Genomic DNA, 25,370 nt, shown 5'->3' with positions numbered 1-25,370 from the left:
CAGTGGCACTGTCCTCGCTTGGTTCCACTTTTCCCCATCCAGTCGTTGCAGGAAATCTTCATCAAGGGCTCCTGCACTGTTACCCCTGCAATCCCCCATGGATCTCCCCTCGTCACCTCGTAATTCACACCGACACGCTTCCCCTCGGAGACATTATCCAAAGAGAAGAGATCAGCTTTTATATGTACGCTGACAGCACTTTGTTCCACCTCTCTCGACCCCTCCATTGCTTGTGGTTTCTCACGCTGCTTATCCGACAGTCTGTGATGACCTACATCTTTCTCCAATTACACATTGGGACCACATGGTCTTTGGCCCCTGCCTTGAATTCTGTTCCGTCGCCGGTGATTCTATTCCCGTCCCAGCCATTGTCTCGGATTGTTCACAATCTCAGTGTTCTGTGTGTCACCAAGCTGAGCTTCCGACCCGATCCCCTCCTCACAAAGACCCCCTACTTCCTCCTCGGTAACATCGCCCATCATTCTCCCTGCTCAGCCCATGTGCTGCTGAAACCCTCACCCATGTTTTTATCCCTGTATGCTCGATGTTCCAATACTCTGCGGGCAGACTTTGCTCCTTTCACCCACCGTAAACGTCAGTTCATCAAAACCCTGCTCACCGATCATTCCTGTCCTTGTGAACCTACAGTGTCTCCCGGTCCCCCAGCTCCTCCGACTTAAAACTCTCATCCACGTTTAAACCCCATTCATGGTCTCGGCCCTCCCTGTCTCTGTAACATACTTGAGGTTCACAATCCCCCACCACCAAGATCTCTCTGTTCCTCCGACTCTGGCCTCTTGTGCATTTCACCCTCCCCTCACCCCAACCAGGTCACATCTCCATGGACACACGACAACGTCACTGCCCATAGAGACCAGAGGAATCACACCCAGCTGTATATTTTATCGCTGGATAGATATCATTTTCATAAAATACCAGATTTTAGTATTAAAAAATACCAATCAACACGTCTGTAAATAAAATAATATAATTCTGTCAGACATTTATCAATGATCACCCACTCCACATTTCCCTGCAGAATATTCCCTACCTCAGGAATAAGGCTGGTTTGGGCCTGCACTGTGAGTAAATCTCACCAATGGGCGCTCCCAGTGTGCAGTCTCGGCCGACGGGAGCCCGTCTGGAACTGGGTTGTGGAGATCAGCGGGACTCACTGGATTTCACTGGGCAGCTGTCTGTGTCACACCTGATGTGGAGACTTGATCGTAACACTCGGGAAATGCTGGATCCCAGAGCTAACCACTGTTGTACTGATGGGGGAGGAGGGACTGGGTATCATGTTTAACAAGGAAACGTTCTTCTTCTCACTTTAATATTTCCCTCTAACCCCCTATTAATATATTTATTACAGAGCCTCAGGTAGTGGCAACACCTGTCACCACCATGGCTGAAGGTCCAAACTGGGGAGAAGATCCGTCACCTTTCATGAAATGGAGCAGGATGGACAGGAGAGCTGCAGCACTGTTGGAACAGGATTACTTGCGTTGGGGATTCCATGTTGACCCACCGATGAAGAAAGACGATATATTTTCAAGTCGGGACGGTGGGTGACTTGGTGGGAAATGGGAGGCGATGGTGTTCCCAAGCACCTTGTGCTCTTCTGCTTCTGAGTTCTGTGATCTATTAACTGAGACAGGAATTAGTATTGAACAGGACTCAGAGTGGAACGATCCTGATTATAACATTTTGAGGGGAATGAAAACATATTGGTGGATACTGGGGCCGGGTCAGTGGGGTATCAGTGTGGGGCCGGGTCAGTGGGGTGTCGGTGTGGGGCCGGGTCAGTGGGGTATCGGTGTGGGGCCGGGTCAGTGGGGTATCGGTGTGGGGCCGGGTCAGTGGGGTATCGGTGTGGGGCCGGGTCAGTGGGGTATCGGTGTGGGGCCGGGTCAGTGGGGTATCGGTGTGGGGCCGGGTCAGTGGGGTATCGGTGTGGGGCCGGGTCAGTGGGGTATCGGTGTGGGGCCGGGTCAGTGGGGTGTCGGTGTGGGGCCGGGTCAGTGTGGGGCCGGGTCAGTGGGGTATCGGTGTGGGGCCGGGTCAGTGGGGTTCGGTGTGGGGCGGGGAGAAGGGAAGGGAAGGGTTCATGTTCCTGGGACACTAGGGTGAGTTCAGGGAGAAGGGAAGGGAAGGGTTCATGTTCCTGGGGCACTAGGGTGAGTTCAGGGAGAAGGGAAGGGTTCATGTTCCTGGGGCACTAGGGTGAGTTCAGGGAGAAGGGAAGGGAAGGGTTCATGTTCCTGGGGCACTAGGGCGAGTTCAGGGAGAAGGGAAGGGTTCATGTTCCTGGGGCACTAGGGTGAGTTCAGGGGGAAGGGAAGGGAAGGGTTCATGTTCCTGGGGCACTCGGGTGAGTTCAGGGAGAAGGGAAGGGACGGTCACGATCTGAACCGATGAACAATGGGTTTGCAGAAATGGTGAATGTGGCAGTGGCCAGGTGTATCAGCTGGTGACTGGAGGGTGAGAAATATCTGGATTTGAGAAGAGAGCGGAATTAATAAAACTGTTGGAACAGAAACGGATAATCAGGACATTCCATGATTTTTGACCCGGTGACAATGAATAATCGTCGAGATGTGTCCAAGTCCGGATAGTGTGTAACTTGGAGGTAACGGTGTTCCTGTGCACGTTCTGCCCTTATCCTTCTGGGTGATGTGGTCCATTAACTGTGAGACAGGACTTAGTTTAGAACAAAACTCCGGGTGAAATCACACTAATTGAGGAGGGTGAAATGTACTGTATTCCAGTATTAATAATGTGTTTTATGACAGGGCTAGAATATAAGGATGTCCCCAGGAGTTTTGTAATGTAGAATCAATAGTTACACAGTTAAGGAATAGGAAGGGAAACAGCACATTTTTGGAGTGTTTTTTCAGCTTACGCACAGTGGGGATGACCGAGGGGGAGGCTGCATTGTGAGCAAACTCTTGGAATCTGTATTCCGAGGTGGAATTCGGGAATAATTACAGATACAGGCGATGATCAGGGGAGGCTGGAACCCATGAGCTGAAGCTAATTCAAGTTTGACAAATGTGAACACTGTCTTTAAGGTGACTATATAGAACTTGTGTATATGTACGTTTTCAGAATGTGGCCCGCAGGAGTCTTCCTTTCATTTGAGAGGAAATGTTGCAGCCTGGATAGAAAGTCGATAATTTGTTTAATTTTCTCCGTTTGACTTCACAGATCCGAAATCTACAATCACTCAGCTCTTGACACAGTGCAACGATGACCAATTGTTGCAGTTGACGAAATTCTACCGGGACAGACTAGAACAGGCGATTGAAGAGGGTGTGGAGGGACTCGGTCTCTGGTTAACAGGCGAGGACCATTTCAGTGGACAAGAATATCACGTAAGTGGGAGGGACACAGAATGAGTTTAGTTCATTCCACCATCACCGAGCTGACAGAATGTGAGATAGGAACATAGTTACTCGATGAAAAAAATGCCAAGATGTACCGAGCTCGCCGTTTAGCATCCTGGTAGTCGCATGCTACAATGATCATGGAGTAGTTGACTGATCGATCTATAATCAGTGAGTCTACAACAGAGCCAGACATGAGGTGAGGAAAGCCCCAGTGGTGGAGAGCTTTGGGAACCAGAGGTACAAGGTCATCTGTTTCTCACAACCATGCTGCACTTACCACATGTCATAACTCGAATTACTCATATACTGCAATTCAAAATGTGATTTTCAGAAATAAATCTAATTTGCCTTTTAATGAATCAACATTAACTGCTTCCACAGTCTCCCGAGGCAGCCCAATCCCCAGATTCACCACTCCCTCACTGAAATATTGTGTCCGCAGATTAGTTTTGAATTTACTCTCCTTCAAGCGCAGGCAGTGTCCTCTGTTTCTACTGTAGTGAACAAAGTGAAACAGCAATCAGATCACTTCTCAATCGTCTCTTTTCCAGTGTTAACATGCCCACTTTAGACAATAGCTCCTTCTAATCCAACCTGTCCACCCTCTCAATCATTCGAGCTGCTCTCTTCAATAGCTGCGATAACCTTTGTACTGAGGCAACCGGACCTTCACACAGTATAAGTGCGGTCACAGCAATGGTTTATAAAGTGGGCGCATTATCTCCCTCTTTCATCTCAAAAATGTCTTGTTCAAGCAACCAAACTCCTGATTAGCTTTATTCACTGCCAGCGTGAATTGTTGAAATAAATGTTAGAAACATGGAATGTTCCAGAACATGAACCACAACAATAGGAATGAAATTGATAAAACTGCAAATATTGCGAATGGGATACAATGATGTGAAGTGTTGTAAATACACACCTTGTCCCATCAGTATCTGTATAAAGGACAAGGGAACTGTTCGGCTATTACTCGTGTGGACTAAAAACAAAGGTAAACGGTTTCAATGGGACTGGGAATAGGAGAGACCAGAAACAACAGACAGGAGTTTAGAAACAGAAAATAGGTGCAGGAGCAGGCCATTCGGCCCTTCGAGCCTGCACTGGCATTCAATGAGTTCATGGCTGAACATGCAACTTCGGTGCCCCATTCCTGCTTTCTCGCCATACCCCTTGATCCCCCGAGTAGTAAGGACTACATCTAACTCCTTTTTGAATATATTTAGTGAACTGGCCTCAACAACTTTCTGTGGTAGAGAATTCCACAGGTTCACCACTCTCTGGGTGAAGAAGTTTCTCCTCATCACAGTCCTAAATGGCTTACCCCTTATCCTTCGACTGGGACCCCTGGTTCTGAACTTCCCCAACATTGGGAACATTCATCCTGCATCTAACCTATCTAAACCCGTCAGAATTTTAAACGTTTCTATGAGATTCCCTCTCATTCTTCTGAACTTCAGTGAATACAAGCCCAGTTGATCCAGTCTTTCTTGATATGTCAGTCCCGCCATCCCGGGAATCAGTCTGGTGAACCTTCGCTGCACTCCCTCAATAGCAAGAATGTCCTTCCTCAGGTTAGGAGACCAAAACTGTACACAATACTCCAGGTATGGCCTCACCAAGGCCCTGTACAACTGTAGCAAGACCTCCCTGCTCCTGTACCCAAATCCCCTCACTATGAAGGCCAACATGCCATTTGCTTTCTTAACCGCCTGCTGTACCTGCATGCCAACCTTAAATGACTGATGTACCATGACACCCAGGTCTCATTGCACCTCTCCTTTTCCTAATCTGTCACCATTCAGATAATAGTTTGTCTCTCTGTTTTTAACCACCAAAGTTTATGGGAAAGTCATAAGTTGAGTCACCAGGAAACTATTTAATAGTAAATCGGGGAACTGCTGGATGTCAAAATAATCACTTATGGGTTAAGCAAAGATCTTTTTTAAAAAAAAAACACAGGATCTCATATGGTGAAAATGTATCCGATCTAAACAGGGAAAACAACCCAAATAATCTGTTTTTGGAAAAACCACAATGTTCTGCCTTGAGGCTGTGCAAGTTTTAATTAATCTATTCTGATTCGCCGAGTGTAATAGCAACTTGCTGCTCACTGCCCATTACTGTTAATATCCACCCAGTCTAATCCCAACCTCCTGCTCACTGCCCATTACCGTTAATATCACACCCAGTCAAATCCCAACCTCCTGTTCAAGGCCCATTACTGTTAATATCCCACCCAGTCTAATCCCAACATGCTCACTACCCATTACTGTTAATATCCCACAACCAGGGAGCTGGCCATCCTAGACTGGGTGATGTGTAATGAGAAGGGACTAATTAGCAATCTTGTTGTGCGAGGCCCTTTGGAGAAAAATGACCACAATATGGTAGAATTCCTTATTAAGATGGAGAGTGACAAAGTTAATTCGGAAACTAGGGTCCTGAACTTAAGGAAAGGTAAGTTCGACGGCATGAGGTGTGAATTGGCGAGAATAGACTGGCAGAGGATACTTAAAGGGTTGATGGTGAATAAGCAATGGCAAACATTTAAAGATCACATGGATGAACTTCAGCAATTGTACATCCCTGTCTTGAGTAAAAATAAAACTGGGAAGGTGGCTCAACCATGGCTAACAAGGGAAATTAAGGATAGTGTTAAAACCAAGGAAGAGACATATAAATTGGCTAGAAAAAGCAGCAAACCTGAGGACTGGGAGAAATTTAGAATTCAACAGAGGAGGACTAAGGGTTTAATTAAGAAGGGGAAAATAGAGTACGAGAGGAAGCTTGCAGGGAACATAAAAACTGATTGCAAAAGCTTCTATAAATATGTGAAGAGAAAAAGATTAGTAAAGACAAACGTAGGTCCCTTGCAGTCGGATTCAGGTGAATTTATAATGGCAGACCAATTGAACCAACACTTCGGTTCTGTCTTCACAAAGGAAGATACAAATAACCTTCCGAATGTACTAGGGGACAGTGGGTCTAGTGAGAATGAGGAACTGAAAGATATCCTTATTAGGCGGGAAATTGTGTTCGGGAAATTGATGGGATTAAAGGCCGATAAATCCCCGGGTCCTGATAGTCTGCATCCCAGAGTACTTGAGGAAGTGGCCCTAGAAATAGTGGATGCATTGGTGATCATTTTCCAACAATCTATCGACTCTGGATCAGTTCCTATGGACTGGAGGGTAACTAATGTTACGCCACTTTTTAAAAAGGGAGGGAGAGAGAAAGCGGGTAATTATAGACCGGTTAGCCTGACATCAGTAGTGGGGAAATGTTGGAATCAAACATTAAGGATGAAATAGCAGCCCACTTGGAAAGCAGTGACAGGATCGGATCAAGTCAGCATGGATTTATGAAAGGGAAATCATGCTTGACAATCTTCTGGAATTTTTTGACGATGTAACTAGTAGAGTAGACAAGGGCGAACCAGTGGATGTGGTGTATTTGGACTTTCAAAAGGTTTTTGACAAGGTCCCGCACAAGAGATTGGTGTACAAAATCAAAGCGCGTGGTATTGGGGGTAATGTACTGACGTGGATCGAGAACTGGTTGGCAGACAGGAATCAGAGAGCCGGGTCCTTGTCAGAATGGCAGGCAGTTACTAGTGGGGTGCCGAAGGCTCCGTACTGGGACCCCAGCTCTTTACAATATACATTAACGATTTGGATGAAGGAATAGAGTGTACTTTCTCCAAGTTTGCAGATGACACTAAACCGAGTGGCGGTGTGAACTGTGAGGAGGAAGCTAAGAGGCTGCAGGGTGACTTGGACAGATTAGATGAGTGGGCAAATACATGGCAGATGCAGTATAAGGTGGATAAATGTGAGGTTATCTATTTTGGGGGAAAAAACACGAAGGCAGAATATTATCTGAATGGCAGCAGACGAGAAAAAGGGGAGGTGCAACGAGACCTGGGTGTCATGGTTCATCAGTCACTGAAAGTGGGCACGCAGGTACAGCAGGTGGTAAAGAAAGCAAATGGTATGTTGGCCTTCAGAGCAAGGGGATTTGAATATAGGAGCAGGGCGGTCATACTGCAGTTGTACAGGGCCTTAGTGAGGCCTCACCTGGAATGTTCAGTTTTGGTCTCCTAGTCTGAGGAAGGACATTCTTGCTATTGAGGGAGTGCAGCGAAGGTTCACCAGACTGATTCCAGGAATGGTTGGGCTGTCATTTGAGGAGAGACTGGATCAAGTGGGCCTTTATTCACTGGCGTTTAGAAGGATGAGAGGGGATTTCATCGAAACATGAAAGATTCTGACGGGACTGGACACGTTAGATGCGGAAGAATGTTCTCGATGTTGGGGAAGTCCAGAACCAGGGGACATAGTCTTAGGCTAAGGGGTAGGCCATTTAGGACTGACACGAGGAGAAACTTCTTCACTCGGAGAGTTGTTGACCTGTGCAATTCCCTGCCGCAGAGAGTTGTTGATGCCAGTTCATTGGATATATTCAAGAGGGAGTTCGATATGGCTCTTATGGTTAAGGGGATCAAAGGGTATGGAGAGAAAGCAGGAAAGGGGTACTGAAGGAATGATAAGCCATGATCTTATTGAATGGTGGTGCAGGCTCGAAGGGCCGAATGGCTTACTCCTGCACCTCTTTTCTATGTTTCTAATCCCAACCTGCTCACTGTCCATTACCGTTAATATCCTACCCAGTCTAATCCCAACCTGCTCACTGCCCATTACCGTTAATATCCCACCCAGTCTAATCCCAACCTCCTCCTCTTGACCTCGGTCACCTGCTCACTAATCTAATCCTAACTTCCTGGTCACTACCCATTAGCATTAATATTACACCTTGTCTAATCTCAACCTCGTAGTCACTACCCTTTACAGTTGATATCCAACCTGGTCTATCCCCAACAACCTCCTCACAGCAGATACGCTCACCTTACGCTTTCTGAAAACAATCAAATTATCTATTACAACAATTTATCGATTTGGTTCTGCAACAGTTTCTGGGAATAAATTATGCATTTTAACCGTGATGACGGAAATACAGTTATCCAACATCACCATTAATACTTCGAATTAGCCTCCATTTGTGGCCTCTGACTAAACAGTGAAAACAATCTAAACATTTATTTAATCATAAGCTTTAAGAATCTTGAAGACTTCCATCAACTGCTCACTTAATCTTCTCAACTCTAATGCAATCCCATGCATAACAATGCCCCTCATCCCTGGTAACATCTCCGTGTATCTGCATAACATTTCTAAAGCGCATTTTATTTCCTTTGAACATAAGAAATATGGGCAAGAGTAGGTCACTTTGCCCCTCGAGTCTGCTCCGCCATTCAATAAGGTCATGGCTAATCCGATCCTGGCCTCAACTTCACTTCCCCGCCCGCTCCCCATAACCCATAACTCAGCATTCCGAAATCTGTCTATCTCCACCTTAAATATAATGACCCAGCCTCCACAACTCTCTGGGATAGAGAATTCCAAATATTCACGACCATCTGAGAGAAGAAAATCCTCCTCATCTCAGTTTTAAATGGGCGACCCCTTATTCTGAAACTATACCACTAGTTCTAGATTCCTCCACGAGGGGAAACATCCTCTCAGCATCTACACTTTTAGTGTCTTCTACCTTAAGACCGATACAAAATATTTGTTCAAAGTCACCGCCCTTTCTCTGTTTCCCATTATTGATTACCCAGTCTCATCCTCTCAGGGACCAACGTTTACTTTAGCTACACTCTTCCTGTTTGTATACCTGCAGAAGCTCTTACTGTCTGTTTTATATTTATTGCTGTTTTGCTCTCATAAGCTATCTTCTCTCACTTTATCATTTGTTATCATGGACTGTGCAAAACCACTCAAGTGGGTAAATTACCTGTCCCTCTGCTCTTGTTGATGAACAATGCATGCCAGGGTGACATCAGGAAATTGGGTTTGTCCACTCTGTAATTTCCTGGTCCTGTGCTATGGGTGTGGAAGGTCACTCCCGAGGGGTAGATCAGGAAAATGGTCTCATTCAGTCTGTAATTTCCTGGTCCTGTGCTATGGGTGTGGAAGGTCACTCCCGAGGGGTAGATCAGGAAAATGGTCTCATTCAGTCTGTAATTTCCTGCCCGTGAGCTCTTGGTGTTGAATTCTCTCTCTGGGGGAACATAACAGAATTGAATTCAGTCAATCTGTAATTTTATATTAATTGTGCTCTCATATGGTGGCACCCCGTCATCCAATGCTTTCAATTTCAAATTTCCATCCTCCAATTCAAATACATTCCTGGCATCGACCTTCCCTATTTCTATAAGCTCTTGCAGGCTGACAACCTCCCGTGCCAATATAATTCTCCCTTACTCTAAAACTGGCCTCATGCAACCCTTGGTTCACACCACCACTGGTGGTCAAGCATTTAGGGCCCCACGCTCTGGAATTCACTCCATTAAAACCCTCGCGTTTCCACCTCCCTCTCTTCAAAATTTACCTTTACTCAGGGTGTTGCTCACCTCTAATATCGTATCCTGCTTTACCTCGTGCCCCAGTGTCTAATTCTGCCTCTGTGAAGTGAAGCTTTTCTATATTAAAGTCAATATATAAATGTAAGTTGTTGATGGAAGTCCTGGATACATGACTCCAGTTTTCGAGGTTTCATGCCGGCAGCGAGAATGTAGAATAATGGGTGTCAGGCATTTCAATTACTGAAAGAGAAGTGATTGAAGTGTTGGACTTGTTATCGTGTTTATTAATTCTCTGGACTCTGGGGAGGTACCATCGGATTGGAAAGCAGCTAATGTAACGCCTCTGTTTAAAAAAAGGGGGCAGACAAAAGGCAGGTAACTATAGGCCGGTGAGTTTAACATCTGTAGTGGGGAAAATGCTGGAAGCTATCATTAAGGAAGAAATAGTGGGACATCGAGATAGGAATAGTGCAATCAAGCAGACGCAACGTGGATTCATGAAGGGGAAATCATGTTTAACTAATTTACTGGAATTCTATGAGGATATAACGAGCATGGTGGATAGAGGTATACCGATGGATGTGGTGTATTTAGATTTCCAAAAGGCATTCGATAAGGTGCCACACAAAAGGTTACTGCAGAAGATAAAGGTACGCGGAGTCAGAGGAAATGTATTAGCATGGATCGAGAATTGGCTGGCTAACAGAAAGCAGCGAGTCGGGATAAATGGGTCCTTTTCGGGTTGGAAATCGGTGGTTAGTGGTGTGCCACAGGGATCGGTGCTGGGTCCACAACTATTTACAATATACATAGATGACCTGGAAGAGGGGACAGAGTGTAGTGTAACTATATTTGCAGATGACACAAAGATTAGTGGGAAAGCGGGTTGTGTAGAGGACACAGAGAAGATGCAAAGAGATTTAGATAGGTTAAGTGAAAGGGCTAAGGTTTGGCAGATGGAATACAATGTCGGAAAATGTGAAGTCACCCACCTTGGGGGGGGGGGGGGGGAAAAACAGTAAAAGGAAATATTATTTGAATGGGGAGAAATTACAACATGCTGCGGTGCAGAGGGACCTGGGGGTCCTTGTGCATGAATCCCAAAAAGTTAGTTTGCAGGTGCAGCAGGTAATCAGGAAGGCGAATGGAATGTTGGCCTTCATTGCGAGAGGGATGGAGTACATAGAAACATAGAAAATAGGTGCAGGAGCAGGCCATTCAGCCCTTCTAGCCTGCACCGCCATTCAATGAGTTCATGGCTGAACATGAAACTTCAGTACCCCCTTCCTGCTTTCTCGCCATAACCCTTGATCCCCCGAGTAGTAAGGACTTCATCTAACTCCCTTTTGAATATATTTAGTGAATTGGCCTCAACTACTTTCTGTGGTAGAGAATTCCACAGGTTCACCACTCTCTGGGTGAAGAAGTTTCTCCTCATCTCGGTCCTAAATGGCTTACCCCTTATCCTCAGACTGTGACCCCTGGTTCTGGACTTCCCCAACATTGGGAACATTCTTTCTGCATCTAACCTGTCTAAACCCGTCAGAATTTTAAACGTTTCTATGAGGTCCCCTCTCATTCTTCTGAACTCCAGTGAATACAAGCCCAGTTGATCCAGTCTTTCTTGATAGGTCAGTCCTGCCATCCCAGGAATCAGTCTGGTGAACCTTCGCTGCACTCCCTCAATAGCAAGAATGTCCTTCCTCAAGTTAGGAGAACAAAACTGTACACAATACTCCAGGTGTGGCCTCACCAAGGCCCTGTACAACTGTAGCAACACCTCCCTGCCCCTGTACTCAAATCCTCTCGCTATGAAGGCCAACATGCCATTTGCTTTCTTAACCGCCTGCTGTACCTGCATGCCAACCTTCAATGACTGATGTACCATGACACCCAGGTCTCGTTGCACCTTCCCTTTTCCTAATCTGTCACCATTCAGATAATAGTCTGTCTCTCTCTTTTTACCACCAAAGTGGATAACCTCACATTTATCCACATTATACTTCATCTGCCATGCATTTGCCCACTCACCTAACCTATCCAAGTCACTCTGCAGCCTAATAGCATCCTCCTCGCAGCTCACACTGCCACCCAACTTAGTATCATCCGCAAATTTGGAGATACTGCATTTAATCCCCTCGTCTAAATCATTAATGTACAATGTAAACAGCTGGGGCCCCAGCACAGAACCTTGCGGCACTCCACTAGTCACTGCCTGCCATTCTGAAAAGTACCCGTTTACTCCTACTCTTTGCTTCCTGTCTGACAACCAGTTCTCAATCCACGTCAGCACACTACCCCCAATCCCATGTGCTCTAACTTTGCACATTAATCTCTTGTGTGGGATCTTGTCGAAAGCCTTCTGAAAGTCCAAATATACCACATCAACTGGTTCTCCTTTGTCCACTTTACTGGAAACATCCTCAAAAAATTCCAGAAGATTTGTCAAGCATGATTTCCCTTTCACAAATCCATGCTGACTTGGACCTATCATGTCACCATTTTCCAGATGCACTGCTATGACATCCTTAATAATTGATTCCATCATTTTACCCACTACTGAGGTCAGGCTGACCGGTCTATAATTCCCTGTTTTCTCTCTCCCTCCTTTTTTAAAAAGTGGGGTTACATTGGCTACCCTCCACTCCATAGGAACTGATCCAGAGTCAATGGAATGTTGGAAAATGACTGTCAATGCATCCGCTATTTCCAAGGCCACCTCCTTAAGTAGACTGGGTGTTGTGTAATGAGAGAGGATTAATTAGCAATCTCATTGTGCGAGGCCCCTTGGGGAAGAGTGACCATAATATGGTGGAATTCTGCATTAGGATGGAGAATGAAACAGTAAATTCAGAGACCATGGTCCAGAACTTAAAGAAGGGTAACTTTGAAGGTATGAGGCGAGAATTGGCTAGGATAGATTGGCGAATGATACTTAGGGGGTTGACTGTGGATGGGCAATGGCAGACATTTAGAGACCGCATGGATGAAGTACAACAATTGTACATTCCTGTCTGGCGTAAAAATAAAAAGGGGAAGGTGGCTCAACCGTGGCTATCTAGGGAAATCAGGGATAGTATTAAAGCCAAGGAAGTGGCATACAAATTGGCCAGAAATAGCAGCGAACCTGGGGACTGGGAGAAATTTAGAACTCAGCAGAGGAGGACAAAGGGTTTGATTAGGACAGGGAAAATGGAGTACGAGAAGAAGCTTGCAGGGAACATTAAGGCGGATTGCAAAAGTTTCTATAGGTATGTAAAGAGAAAAAGGTTGGTGAAGACAAACGTAGGTCCCCTGCAGTCAGAATCAGGGGAAGTCATAACGGGGAACAAAGAAATGGCGGATCAATTGAACAAGTACTTTGGTTCGGTATTCACTAAGGAGGATACAAACAACCTTCCGGATATAAAAGGGGTCAGAGGGTCTAGTAAGGAAGAGGAACTGAGGGAAATCTTTATTAGTCGGGAAATTGTGTTGGGGAAATTGATGGGATTGAAGGCAGATAAATCCCCAGGGCCTGATGGCCTGCATCCTAGAGTACTTAAGGAGGTGGCCTTGGAAATAGCGGATGCATTGACAGTCATTTTCCAACATTCCATTGACTCTGGATCAGTTCCTATGGAGTGGAGGGTAGCCAATGTAACCCCACTTTTTAAAAAAGGAGGGAGAGAGAAAACAGGGAATTATAGACCGGTCAGCCTGACCTCAGTAGTGGGTAAAATGATGGAATCAATTATTAAGGATGTCATAGCAGTGCATCTGGAAAATGGTGACATGATAGGTCCAAGTCAGCATGGATTTGTGAAAGGGAAATCATGCTTGACAAATCTTCTGGAATTTTTTGAGGATGTTTCCAGTAAAGTGGACAAAGGAGAACCAGTTGATGTGGTATATTTGGACTTTCAGAAGGCTTTCGACAAGGTCCCACACAAGAGATTAATGTGCAAAGTTAAAGCACATGGGATTGGGGGTAGTGTGCTGACGTGGATTGAGAACTGGTTGTCAGACAGGAAGCAAAGAGTAGGAGTAAACGGGTACTTTTCAGAATGGCAGGCAGTGACTAGTGGAGTGCCGCAAGGTTCTGTGCTGGGGCCCCAGCTGTTTACATTGTACATTAATGATTTAGACGAGGGGATTAAATGCAGTATCTCCAAATTTGCGGATGATACTAAGTTGGGTGGCAGTGTGAGCTGCGAGGAGGATGCTATTAGGCTGCAGAGTGACTTGGATAGGTTAGGTGAGTGGGCAAATGCATGGCAGATGAAGTATAATGTGGATAAATGTGAGGTTATCCACTTTGGTGGTAAAAACAGAGAGACAGACTATTATCTGAATGGTGACAGATTAGGAAAAGGGAAGGTGCAACGAGACCTGGGTGTCATGGTACATCAGTCATTGAAGGTTGGCATGCAGGTACAGCAGGCGGTTAAGAAAGCAAATGGCATGTTGGCCTTCATAGCGAGGGGATTTGAATACAGGGGCAGGGAGGTGTTGCTACAGTTGTACAGGGCCTTGGTGAGGCCACACCTGGAGTATTGTGTACAGTTTTGGTCTCCTAACTTGAGGAAGGACATTCTTGCTATTGAGGGAGTGCAGCGAAGGTTCACCAGACTGATTCCCGGGATGGCGGGACTGACCTATCAAGAAAGATTGGATCAATTGGGCTTGTATTCACTGGAGTTCAGAAGAATGAGAGGGGACCTCATAGAAACGTTTAAAATTCTGACGGGTTTAGACAGGTTAGATGCAGAAAGAATGTTCCCAATGTTGGGGAAGTCCAGAACCAGGGGTCACAGTCTGAGGATAAGGGGTAAGCCATTTAGGACCGAGATGAGGAGAAACTTCTTCACCCAGAGAGTGGTGAACCTGTGGAATTCTCTACCACAGAAAGTAGTTGAGGCCAATTCACTAAATATATTCAAAAGGGAGTTAGATGAAGTCCTTACTACTCGGGGGATCAAGGGTTATGGCGAGAAAGCAGGAAGGGGGTACTGAAGTTTCATGTTCAGCCATGAACTCATTGAATGGCGGTGCAGGCTAGAAGGGCTGAATGGCCTGCTCCTGCACCTATTTTCTATGTTTCTATGTTTCTAAGTACTCTAGGATGCAGTCCATCAGGCCCTGGGGATTTATCGGCCTTCAATCCCATCAATTTCCCCAACACAATTTCCCGACTAATAAAGATTTCCCTCAGTTCCCCCTCCTTACTAGACCCTCTGACCCCTTTTATATCCGGAAGGTTGTTTGTATCCTCCTTAGTGAATACCGAACCAAAGTACTTGTTCAATTGGTCTGCCATTTCTTTGTTCCCCGTTATGACTTCCCCTGATTCTGACTGCAGGGGACCTACGTTTGTCTTCACCAACCTTTTTCTCTTTACATACCTATAGAAACTTTTGCAATCCGCCTTAATGTTCCCTGCAAGCTTCTTCTCGTACTCCATTTTCCCTGCCCTAATCAAACCCTTTGTCCTCCTCTGCTGAGTTCTAAATTTCTCCCAGTCCCCAGGTTCGCTGCTATTTCTGGCCAATTTGTATGCCACTTCCTTGGCTTTAATACTATCCCTGATTTCCCTTGATAGCCACGGTTGAGCCACCTTCCCTTTTTTATTTTTACGCCAGACAGGAATGTACAATTGTTGTAATTCATCCATGCGGTCTCTAAATGTCTGCCATTGCCCATCCACAGTCAACCCCCTAAGTATCATTCGCCAATCTATCCTAGCCAATTCATGCCTCATACCTTCAAAGTTACCCTTCTTTAAGTTCTGGACCATGGTCTCTGAAATTACTGTTTCATTCTCCATCCAAATGCAGAATTCCACCATATTATGGTCACTCTTCCCCAAGGGGCCTCGCACAATGAGATTGCTAATTAATCCTCTCTCATTACACAACACCCAGTCTAAGATGGCCTCCCCCCTAGTTGGTTCCTCAACATATTGGTCTAGAAAACCATCCCTTATGCACTCCAGGAAATCCTCCTCCACCGTATTGCTTCCAGTTTGGCTAGCCCAATCTATGTGCATATTAAAGTCACCCATTATAACTGCTACACCTTTATTGCATGCACCCCTAATTTCCTGTTTGATGCCCTCCCCAACATCCCTATTACTGTTTGGAGGTCTGTACACAACTCCTACTAATGTTTTTTGCCCTTTGGTGTTCTGCAGCTCTACCCATATAGATTCCACATCATCCAAGCTAATGTCTTTCCTAACTATTGCATTAATCTCCTCTTTAACCAGCAATGCTACCCCACCTCCTTTTCCTTTTATTCTATCCTTCCTGAATGTTGAATACCCCTGGATGTTGAGTTCCCAGCCCTGATCATCCTGGAGCCACGTCTCCGTAATCCCAATCACATCATATTTGTTAACATCTATTTGCACAATTAATTCATCCACCTTATTGCGGATACTCCTTGCATTAAGACACAAAGCCTTCAGGCTTGTTTTCTTAACACCCTTTGTCCTTTTAGAATTTTGCTGTACAGTGGCCCTTTTTGTTCTTTGCCTTGGGTTTCTCTGCCCTCCACTTTTCCTCATCTCCTTTCTGTCTTTTGCTTTTGTCTCCTTTTTGTTTCCCTCTGTCTCCCTGCATTGGTTCCCATCCCCCTGCCATATTAGTTTAAATCCTCCCCAACAGCACTAGCAAACACTCCCCCTAGGACATTGGTTCCGGTCCTGCCCAGGTGCAGACCGTCCGGTTTGTACTGGTCCCACCTCCCCCAGAACCGGTCCCAATGCCCCAGGAATTTGAATCCCTCCCTGCTGCACCACTGCTCAAGCCACGTATTCATCTGCGATTCCTACTCTGACTATCACGTGGCACTGGTAGCAATCCCGAGATTACTACTTTTGAGGTCCTACTTTTTAATTTAGCTCCTAGCTCCTTACATTCGTTTCGTAGGACCTCATCCCTCTTTTTACCTATGTCGTTGGTACCAATGTGCACCACGACAACTGGCTGTTCTCCCTCCCATTTCAGAATGTCCTGCACCCGCTCCGAGACATCCTTGACCCTTGCACCAGGGAGGCAACATACCATCCTGGAGTCTCGGTTGCGGCCGCAGAAACGCCTATCTATTCCCCTCACAATTGAATCCCCTATCACTATCGCTCTCCCACTCTTTTTCTTGCCCTCCTGTGCAGCAGAGCCAGCCACGGTGCCATGAACTTGGCTGCTGCTGCCCTCCCCTGATGAGTCATTCCCCTCAACAGTATCCAAAGCGGTGTATCTGTTTTGCAGGGGGATGACCACAGGGGACCCCTGCACTACCTTCCTTGCACTACTCTTCCTGCTGGTCTTCCATTCCCTATCTGGCTGTGGACCCTTTCCCTGCGGTAAGACCAACTCACTACACGTGATACTCACGTCATTCTCAGCATCGTGGATGCTCCAGAGTAAATCCACCCTCAGCTCCAATTCCGCAACGCGGACCGTCAGGAGCTGGAGGTGGACACACTTCCCGCACACGTAGTCGTCAGGGACACCGGAAGTGTCCCTGAGTTCTCACATGGTACAGGAGGAGCATAACACCCGACCGAGCTCTCCTGCCATGTCTTAACCCTTAGATACACTTAAACTGGTAATAACAATGTTAAAAGTTACTGACCAATATAAGAAGAAAAAGAAAAACTACTCACCAATCACCAGCCAATCACTTACCCCCTAGGCTGTGACGTCACCTTTGTATCTTTGCCTTCTCCCTGTAGCTGCACCGGTACGCCTCTCGCCGACCCCGGACTCGCGCTGCTCCGAGCTCCCGCCTCCTCGACTGACTGCTCGACTCCCGCTGGCCTTTATAGGCCTCTCGCCGACCCCGGACTCGAGCTGCTCCGAGCTCCCGCCTCCTCGACTGACTGCTCCGAGCTCCCGCTGGCCTTTATAGGCCTCTCGCCGACCCCGGACTCGCGCTGCTCCGAGCTCCCGCCTCCTCGACTGACTGCTCGAACTGCTCGACTCCCGCTGGCCTTTATAGGCCTCTCGCCGACCCCGGACTCGCGCTGCTCCGAGCTCCCGCCTCCTCGACTGACTGCTCGAACTGCTCGACTCCCGCTGGCCTTTATAGGCCTCTCGCCGACCCCGGACTCGCGCTGCTCCGAGCTCCCGCCTCCTCGACTGACTGCTCGAACTGCTCGACTCCCGCTGGCCTTTATAGGCCTCTCGCCGACCCCGGACTCGCGCTGCTCCGAGCTCCCGCCTCCTCGACTGACTGCTCGAACTGCTCGACTCCCGCTGGCCTTTATAGGCCTCTCGCCGACCCCGGACTCGCGCTGCTCCGAGCTCCCGCCTCCTCGACTGACTGCTCGAACTGCTCGACTCCCGCTGGCCTTTATAGGCCTCTCGCCGACCCCGGACTCGCGCTACAAAAGCAGGGAGGTCATGCTGCAACTGTACAGGTTATTGCTGAGACCGCACCTGGAGTACTGCGTGCAGTTTTGGTCACCTTACTTAAGGAAGGATATACTAGCTTTGGAGGGGGTACAGAGACGATTCACTAGGCTGATTCCGGAGATGAGGGGGTTACCTTATGATGATAGATTGAGTAGGCTGGGTCTTTACTCGTTGGAGTTCAGAAGGATGAGGGGGTGATCTTATAGAAACATTTAAAATAATTAAAGGGATAGACAAGATAGAGGCAGAGAGGTTGTTTCCACTGGTCGGGGAGACTAGAACTAGGGGGCACAGCCTCAAAATACGGGGGAGCCAATTTAAAACCCGAGTTGAGAAGGAATTTCTTCTCCCAGAGGGTTGTGAATCTGTGAAATTCTCTGCCCAGGGAAGCAATTGAGGCTAGCTCATTGAATGTATTCAAATCACAGATAGATAGATTTTTAACCAATAAGGGAATTAAGGGTTATGGGGAGCGGGCGGGTAAGTGGAGCTGAGTCCACGGCCAGATCAGCCATGATCTTGTTGAGTGACGGAGCAGGCTCGAGGGGCTAGTTGGCCTACTCTTGTTCCTAATTCTTATGTTAATGGTCAAGTTATGAGTATATTCAAGACTGAGGTCAATAGATTGTTGGTATTCTCAGAACAAAAGCACATGAGTAATAGATTGGCTGCTGTTTTATTTCTCAGTAAATCACAGTGTGACAAACAAGTGCATCATATTGTCAATCAGTAATCTGATGTTATGTTGGATATTGCAGGGCAGAGAAAACGAATACCATCAAAACTGCAGATTGTCAGTGATTCCTGATTCTCCAAGAACAATAGTTCTGATTTTCTGTTTTAGTTTCATCAAATTTCTTTGCCATTAATGACTGAATCAACATGTTTACAGAATATACAGCCCCTGTCCAGAATGGATCAGTACCCAGTTCAGTGACTGCCTTATTGCTCAAAACAACTGGGAAATCCCATCATTGAGCAGATCCTTTGCTTTTCATTCTCAGTATTTGTATTTCACTTCGCTCCTCAATATATTCATTATTATCCTTTACAGAAAGTCACTGAGCTCGCCGAGAAGGGAAACCGGGCGGGCAGTTCTAAACTGCTCCTAAATCTGGTGATGGAGAAAGGCTCAAAGGCCCAAAGGGTGATGTGGGAATCTTTTGTCAAAATGTGCCACAGGTTACCAAAGTTGAACAAAATACTGAAAGAAATACAGGAACACGGTACGGTAACATCACCCACTGAATTCAATTTCAGATTCAAACACTACAGATTTTACTATAATATCTGATTTCATGACCGTTACTTGATTTAAACAGGTTCTGATCCACTTGTTTACATGAACATCGCACGAGGTTTATCCAAAGTACCAAGTCACCTGGAAGGTAAGTGATGAAATGCAGATTTCAAATTGTTTACTTCACTTCTGAGAATCCGAATATTTAACTGTTTTGAGGTTATTAGCATCTGGGAATCTGGATGTCAAAGATCGAGGGAAATAGGATTCAACGTTGCATAGATTTGGCATCGAAGCTCAACTATTGTATATAGATTTGTTTCATATAAATATGCGAACTTGCAATCGTTCACTGAATCCAGTTGCTTGTCAGTATCACTTGGACATCTTATACACATCTGGCAGGATCGTGATGCTACGTGAAAACCCCCACAGACCTAGAAAGATCCAGATACATTGAAACCCCATACACACCTGGCAGGATCCTGATACACTGAAACCCCATACACACCTGACAGGATCCTGATACACTGAAACCCCATACACACCTGGCAGGGTCCTGATACACTGAAACCCCATACACACCTGGCAGGGTCCTGATACACTGAAACCCCATACACACCTGGCAGGATCCTGATACACTGAAACCCCATACACACCTGACAGGGTCCTGATACACTGAAACCCCATACACACCTGACAGGGTCCAGATACACTGAAAACCCATACACACCTGGCAGGGTCCTGATACACTGAAACCCCATACACACCTGACAGGGTCCAGATACACTGAAAACCCATACACACCTGGCAGGGTCCTGATACACTGAAACCCCATACACACCTGACAGGGTCCTGATACGCTGAAACCCCATACACACCTGACAGGGTCCTGATACACTGAAACCCCATACACACCTGACTGGGTCCTGATACACTGAAACCCCATACACACCTGACAGGGTCCTGATACACTGAAACCCCATACACACCTGACAGGGTCCCGATACACTGAAACCCCATACACACCTGACAGGGTCCCGATACACTGAAACCCCATACACACCTGACAGGGTCCTGATACACTGAAACCCCATACACACCTGACTGGGTCCTGATACACTGAAACCCCATACACACCTGACAGGGTCCTGATACACTGAAACCCCATACACACCTGACAGGGTCCAGATACACTGAAACCCCAGACACACCTGGCAGGATCCTGATACACTGAAACCCCATACACACCTGACAGGGTCCTGATACACTGAAACCCCATACACACCTGACAGGATCCTGATACACTGAAACCCCATACACACCTGACAGGGTCCTGATACACTGAAATCCTGTGCACACCTGGCAGGGTCCCGATACACTGAAATCCCATACACACCTGACAGGGTCCTGATACACTGAAACCCCATACACACCTGGCAGGATCGTGATATAGAGGCAAAGGAACATTGACAGCTGTTCCCCAAGATTTGACTTGAATTAGGGTGAAGAGATGCTGTCATCAGGCATCTGTTCCAGCATGGCGCCCTCTACAGCGGATTTGTGACATCTGTGGAGAGAACTGAGGCTCTTCAACCAATCAGATTGAAGAATCCTCAGTCTCGCAGAGTCCAAACCAGGAAGTATAATTTCTATTTTAATGTCTTCACATTTATTTCTCCTTAATGACTGAAACAAGACCTGCGATCGATAGATTTTTGGTCGACAATGATATGAAGGAATATGGAGCCAAGGCAGGTAGAGAAAGCAAAGGAAAGATTGAGGACTACAGATAGGATTAAAGGACAAAGGTTAAAAAATACAAACAGAAAAAGTTGAAACAATATATATATAATATATACCATATATATTTAAAATCTGCAACATTAGTTTTCTTCTGATAGAATGAGACTTCAAAATGTCATGTAGTCCTGAGTGCACTAGCGCTATCTTTTACATCCGACTAGTGCAGAGGTAGTGGGTAAGTATTGCAAGTTCACGCCATTACAGTGATTTCAATTCCGAGTCTCTCGGTGAGAACAACAGCAGCAGACCTTGTGGAGGAGCATGGCATATCTGGTAGCATCCTCTGGTTTTCCACGTTTAACTGCGCGTGTGTGGACACCAGGCGTTGCTGATAGACTCGCCGTAATTATTGCAGCAAACTCCAGGACATTGGGCTGGAAATTGCGGTCGGAGGTTTCCTGCTGGGGAATATCTCCAACCGCAAACATTTCACCAAAGTACCTGGTGATCCCGGAGGTTCGGAGACCTGCGATCCTGGGGCTCTATGTGAAGACCTTCATAGAGGCACACATATCCCAGAAGTGTACGGGTTTCGTATACATCATTGAGATAATGTGGGCCGGCCCAACCTATCAGAGTAGTGGGATCCCCATTCATACTGATAGTAACTCCCTGTCTGGAACCATCATAAGCATGACTGGGAATACCCTCAAAAACACACACACACTAAAATAACTTTCAAAAACATCACATATTTCAAATTAATATGAATAGAATTTAATTAGTTATTTAAAACAAACATTCTTTTCAAATTTACATGTTTTAAAATGTCTAAAAATGAACTTACCTTTTATATAAAAGGATTTTTAATGTTGAAATTACTTTAATGTATTTTTCTGTACTTTAAATGCGACAATTTTCATTGCTTCCTGCCCGGTATCTCGGCGGTATCGGCCGCTTTGGGCGAGAACCGAGTCGGTGAAAAATTCCCCAGCTGTGTTCCCCGACAGTTTCAAAGTCCCGCTGGGGAACAGACCACCGTCGTACACCGTCCACAGATCGCCCTGGCGCAATATTTGGCTCAGCGGTGACCCGTAGGTAAGTTGGGGAAAATCACCCACGAGCATCAGCAAAGCTGGGCAATAGGTAAGTAACCCTGCAAAAAAAGGTAAGTAAATGGGTTTTTACTCATTGTTTTAACATTTTCTTGCAGTGATGTAAGTGAAAATGGTCCTGAGAATGTTTTTCTCATTTTTCATTTTCAGCAAAGAATGACTAAGAAAGCAATAAAGAAAGGAAAGATAGATTACCAAAGTAAATTTGCGCAAAACATAAAAACAGATAGTAAAAGCTTTTACTCATATATAAAACGGAAGAGAGTGACTAAAGTAAATGTTGGTCCCTTAGAAGATGAGAAGGGGGAGTTAATAATGGGAAATGTGGAAATGGCTGAGACCTTAAACAATTATTTTGCTTCGGTCTTCACAGTGGAAGACACAAAAACCATGCCAAAAATTGCTGGTCACGGGAATGTGGGAAGGGAGGACCTTGAGATAATCACGATCACTAGGGGGGTAGTGCTGGACAGGCTAATGGGACTCAAGGTAGACAAGTCCCCTGGTCCTGATGAAATGCATCCCAGGGTATTAAAAGAGATGGCGGAAGTTATAGCAGATGCATTCGTTATAATCTACCAAAATTCTCTGGACTCTGGGGAGGTACCAGCGGATTGGAAAGCAGCTAATGTAATGCCTCTGTTTAAAAAAAGAGGGCAGACAAAAGGCAGATAAACTAATCGGCCGAAAGTTAACATCTGTAGTGGGGGAAATGCTTGAGGCTATCATTAAGGAAGAAATAGCGGGACATCCAGATAGGAATAGTGCAATCAAGCAAACGCAGCATGGATTCATGAAGGGGAAATCATGTTTAACTAATTTACTGGAATTCTTTGAGGATATAACGAGCATGGTGGATAGAGGTGTACCGATGGATGTGGTGTATTTAGATTTCCAAAAGGCATTCGATAAGGTGCCACACAAAAGGTTACTGCAGAAGATAAAAGTACGCGGAGTCAGAGGAAATGTATTAGCATGGATAGAGAATTGGCTGGCGAACAGAAAGCAGTGAGTCGGGATAAATGGGTCCTTTTCGGGTTGGAAATCGGTGGTTAGTGGTGTGCCACAGGGATCGGTGCTGGGACCACAACTGTTTACAATATACATAGATGACCTGGAAGAGGGGACAGAGTATAGTGTAACAAAATTTGCAGATGACACAAAGATTAGTGGGAAAGCGGGTTGTGTAGAGGACACAGAGGCTGCAAAGAGATTTAGATAGGTTAAGCGAATGGGCTAAGGTTTGGCAGATGGAATACAATGTCGGAAAATTTAGGTCATCCACCTTGGGGGGGGGGGGGGGGAGAAACAGTAAAAGGGAATATTATTTGAATGGGGAGAAATTACAACATGCTGCGGTGCAGAGGGACCTGGGGGTCCTTGTGCATGAATCCCAAAAAGTTAGTTTGCAGGAGCAGCAGGTAATCAGGAAGGTGAATGGAATGTTGGCCTTCATTGCGAGAGGGATGGAGTACAAAAGCAGGGAGGTCCTGCTGCAACTGTACAGGGTATTGGTGAGGCCGCACCTGGAGTACTGCGTGCAGTTTTGGTCACCTTACTTAAGGAAGGATATACTGGCTTTGGAGGGGGTACAGAGACGATTCACTCGGCTGATTCCGGAGATGAGGGGGTTACCTTATGATGATAGATCGAGTAGACTGGGTCTTTACTTGTTGGAGTTCAGAAGGATGAGGGGTGATCTTATAGAAACATTCAAAATAATGAAAGGGAGAGACAAGATAGATGCAGAGAGGTTCTTATGTTATGTTTTTTGAAAATATTTTGTGGTTTTCTTCTCCTAAGCGCAACCCGCAGCCTCTGTAATTGTTTTGTAATTTTAGTAATTATCGGCCATTTTTTTGAAAGAAACGTCCAATCGGTCAAACATTCCATTTTTTTGCCAAGAATCGTGTATAAGGCCCATTTTTTTGCCAAGAATCGGGTATAAGGCCCATTTTTTTGCCAAGAATCGGGTGTAAGGCCCATTTTTTTGGCAAGGTGGATTTTTCTCTCTTGGGGGGGGGGGGGAATTTTTTGCTGGCGATAATTTGGGAATCTTAGCGGTATTTTTGTGCGGCAATCGGGCCCTGGCGGATTGTTTGGAAATTCTAGCCCTTACGCCTGCTTTTATTAGACGTACGTATTTGAAGGACATTTTCTGGGCAAGAGTTGGGTAAGTAGCCCAACTCTCCACCCACAGAGGCCCTTTAGTTTCGGATGCGGTGGATCTGTGGAGAATTTTTGACAGATCACAAATTCCCGGGTTTAGGAGCACGCACGTCACATACCGAAACCCGGAATTTGTGGGGACCACATGGGCGCATGCTCACCTCGTACGTGCCTGTGGGCAGCACAAATTCTGGCCCATTATAATCAGAGAATGGTGAGGGACAGGACAAGGCTATTTGGCCCAAATAAGTCTGTTCCTGTCACAGAGATGAACCACCTGCCCCTCCTCTCAGTGTATCCACACAAACACATTCAATTGTCTCGAGAGCCCACTTGCAGTGCCCCTTATGTGTCCTTCCCTAGTAAATGATCCCGGGCTCTATTAACCTTCGGGTGAAAAAATTCCCCTGATTCCCTTTATCTCCCAAATTCATTTTTATTCTTGTAATTATTTTGGGAATAATGGGACTCTTTTCTGCACTAATGTGAATTTCATCAATATACTCCAAACAGAATTCTCTTGCCTAAACAAAATACTTCAAACCCCCCTCACCCTTCCGTTAACCTAAACTCAGGCTGGATTTTCGGTCGCCTAACGCCTCAGGTAGTGGCCAGAGGGGTGTTAATGGGAGCAGAGTGGAAGAGGTTACTGATCTGGAGTGCAGCGTTTAGTGTCCCCACCGAAAATTCATTCCAGGCTCACCGGGGACACAAACCAGCAGTGCCTGGCTGCTGACAGTCACTCTGACCATGACGTATTCCTGGTGCAATGTCCACACTTGCATCCCGGTCAGAAAACGTCTGGAAAAACAGTCGGTACAGGCTTGCAGAGTCGTTAACTGGTGGTGACTTTAAACGGATGAAGAAACGCTTCCCTGGGAGGTC

The 25,370-nt window shown here is 46.1% G+C and overlaps 1 protein-coding gene across 1 annotated transcript in view; it reads left to right on the top strand.

Moving 5' to 3' along the window:
* Positions 1-25,370, top strand: part of LOC139242929 (uncharacterized) — a 297,685-nt gene that overhangs the window by 175,613 nt on the left and 96,702 nt on the right. Inside the window, exons 4-7 of the mRNA XM_070870565.1 lie at positions 1,373-1,564; positions 3,208-3,374; positions 19,270-19,441; positions 19,538-19,603. Of these exons, the coding sequence (XP_070726666.1) occupies positions 1,373-1,564; positions 3,208-3,374; positions 19,270-19,441; positions 19,538-19,603 (597 nt within the window). The remainder of the gene's footprint in view (positions 1-1,372; positions 1,565-3,207; positions 3,375-19,269; positions 19,442-19,537; positions 19,604-25,370) is intronic.

The sequence above is a fragment of the Pristiophorus japonicus genome, unplaced genomic scaffold (genome assembly GCF_044704955.1).
Source record: "Pristiophorus japonicus isolate sPriJap1 unplaced genomic scaffold, sPriJap1.hap1 HAP1_SCAFFOLD_154, whole genome shotgun sequence".
In the NCBI taxonomy this organism is placed as follows: Eukaryota; Metazoa; Chordata; class Chondrichthyes; family Pristiophoridae; genus Pristiophorus; species Pristiophorus japonicus.
The sequence above is the reverse complement of the archived record's forward strand: the minus strand, read 5'-3'. Positions and strand labels throughout refer to the sequence as shown.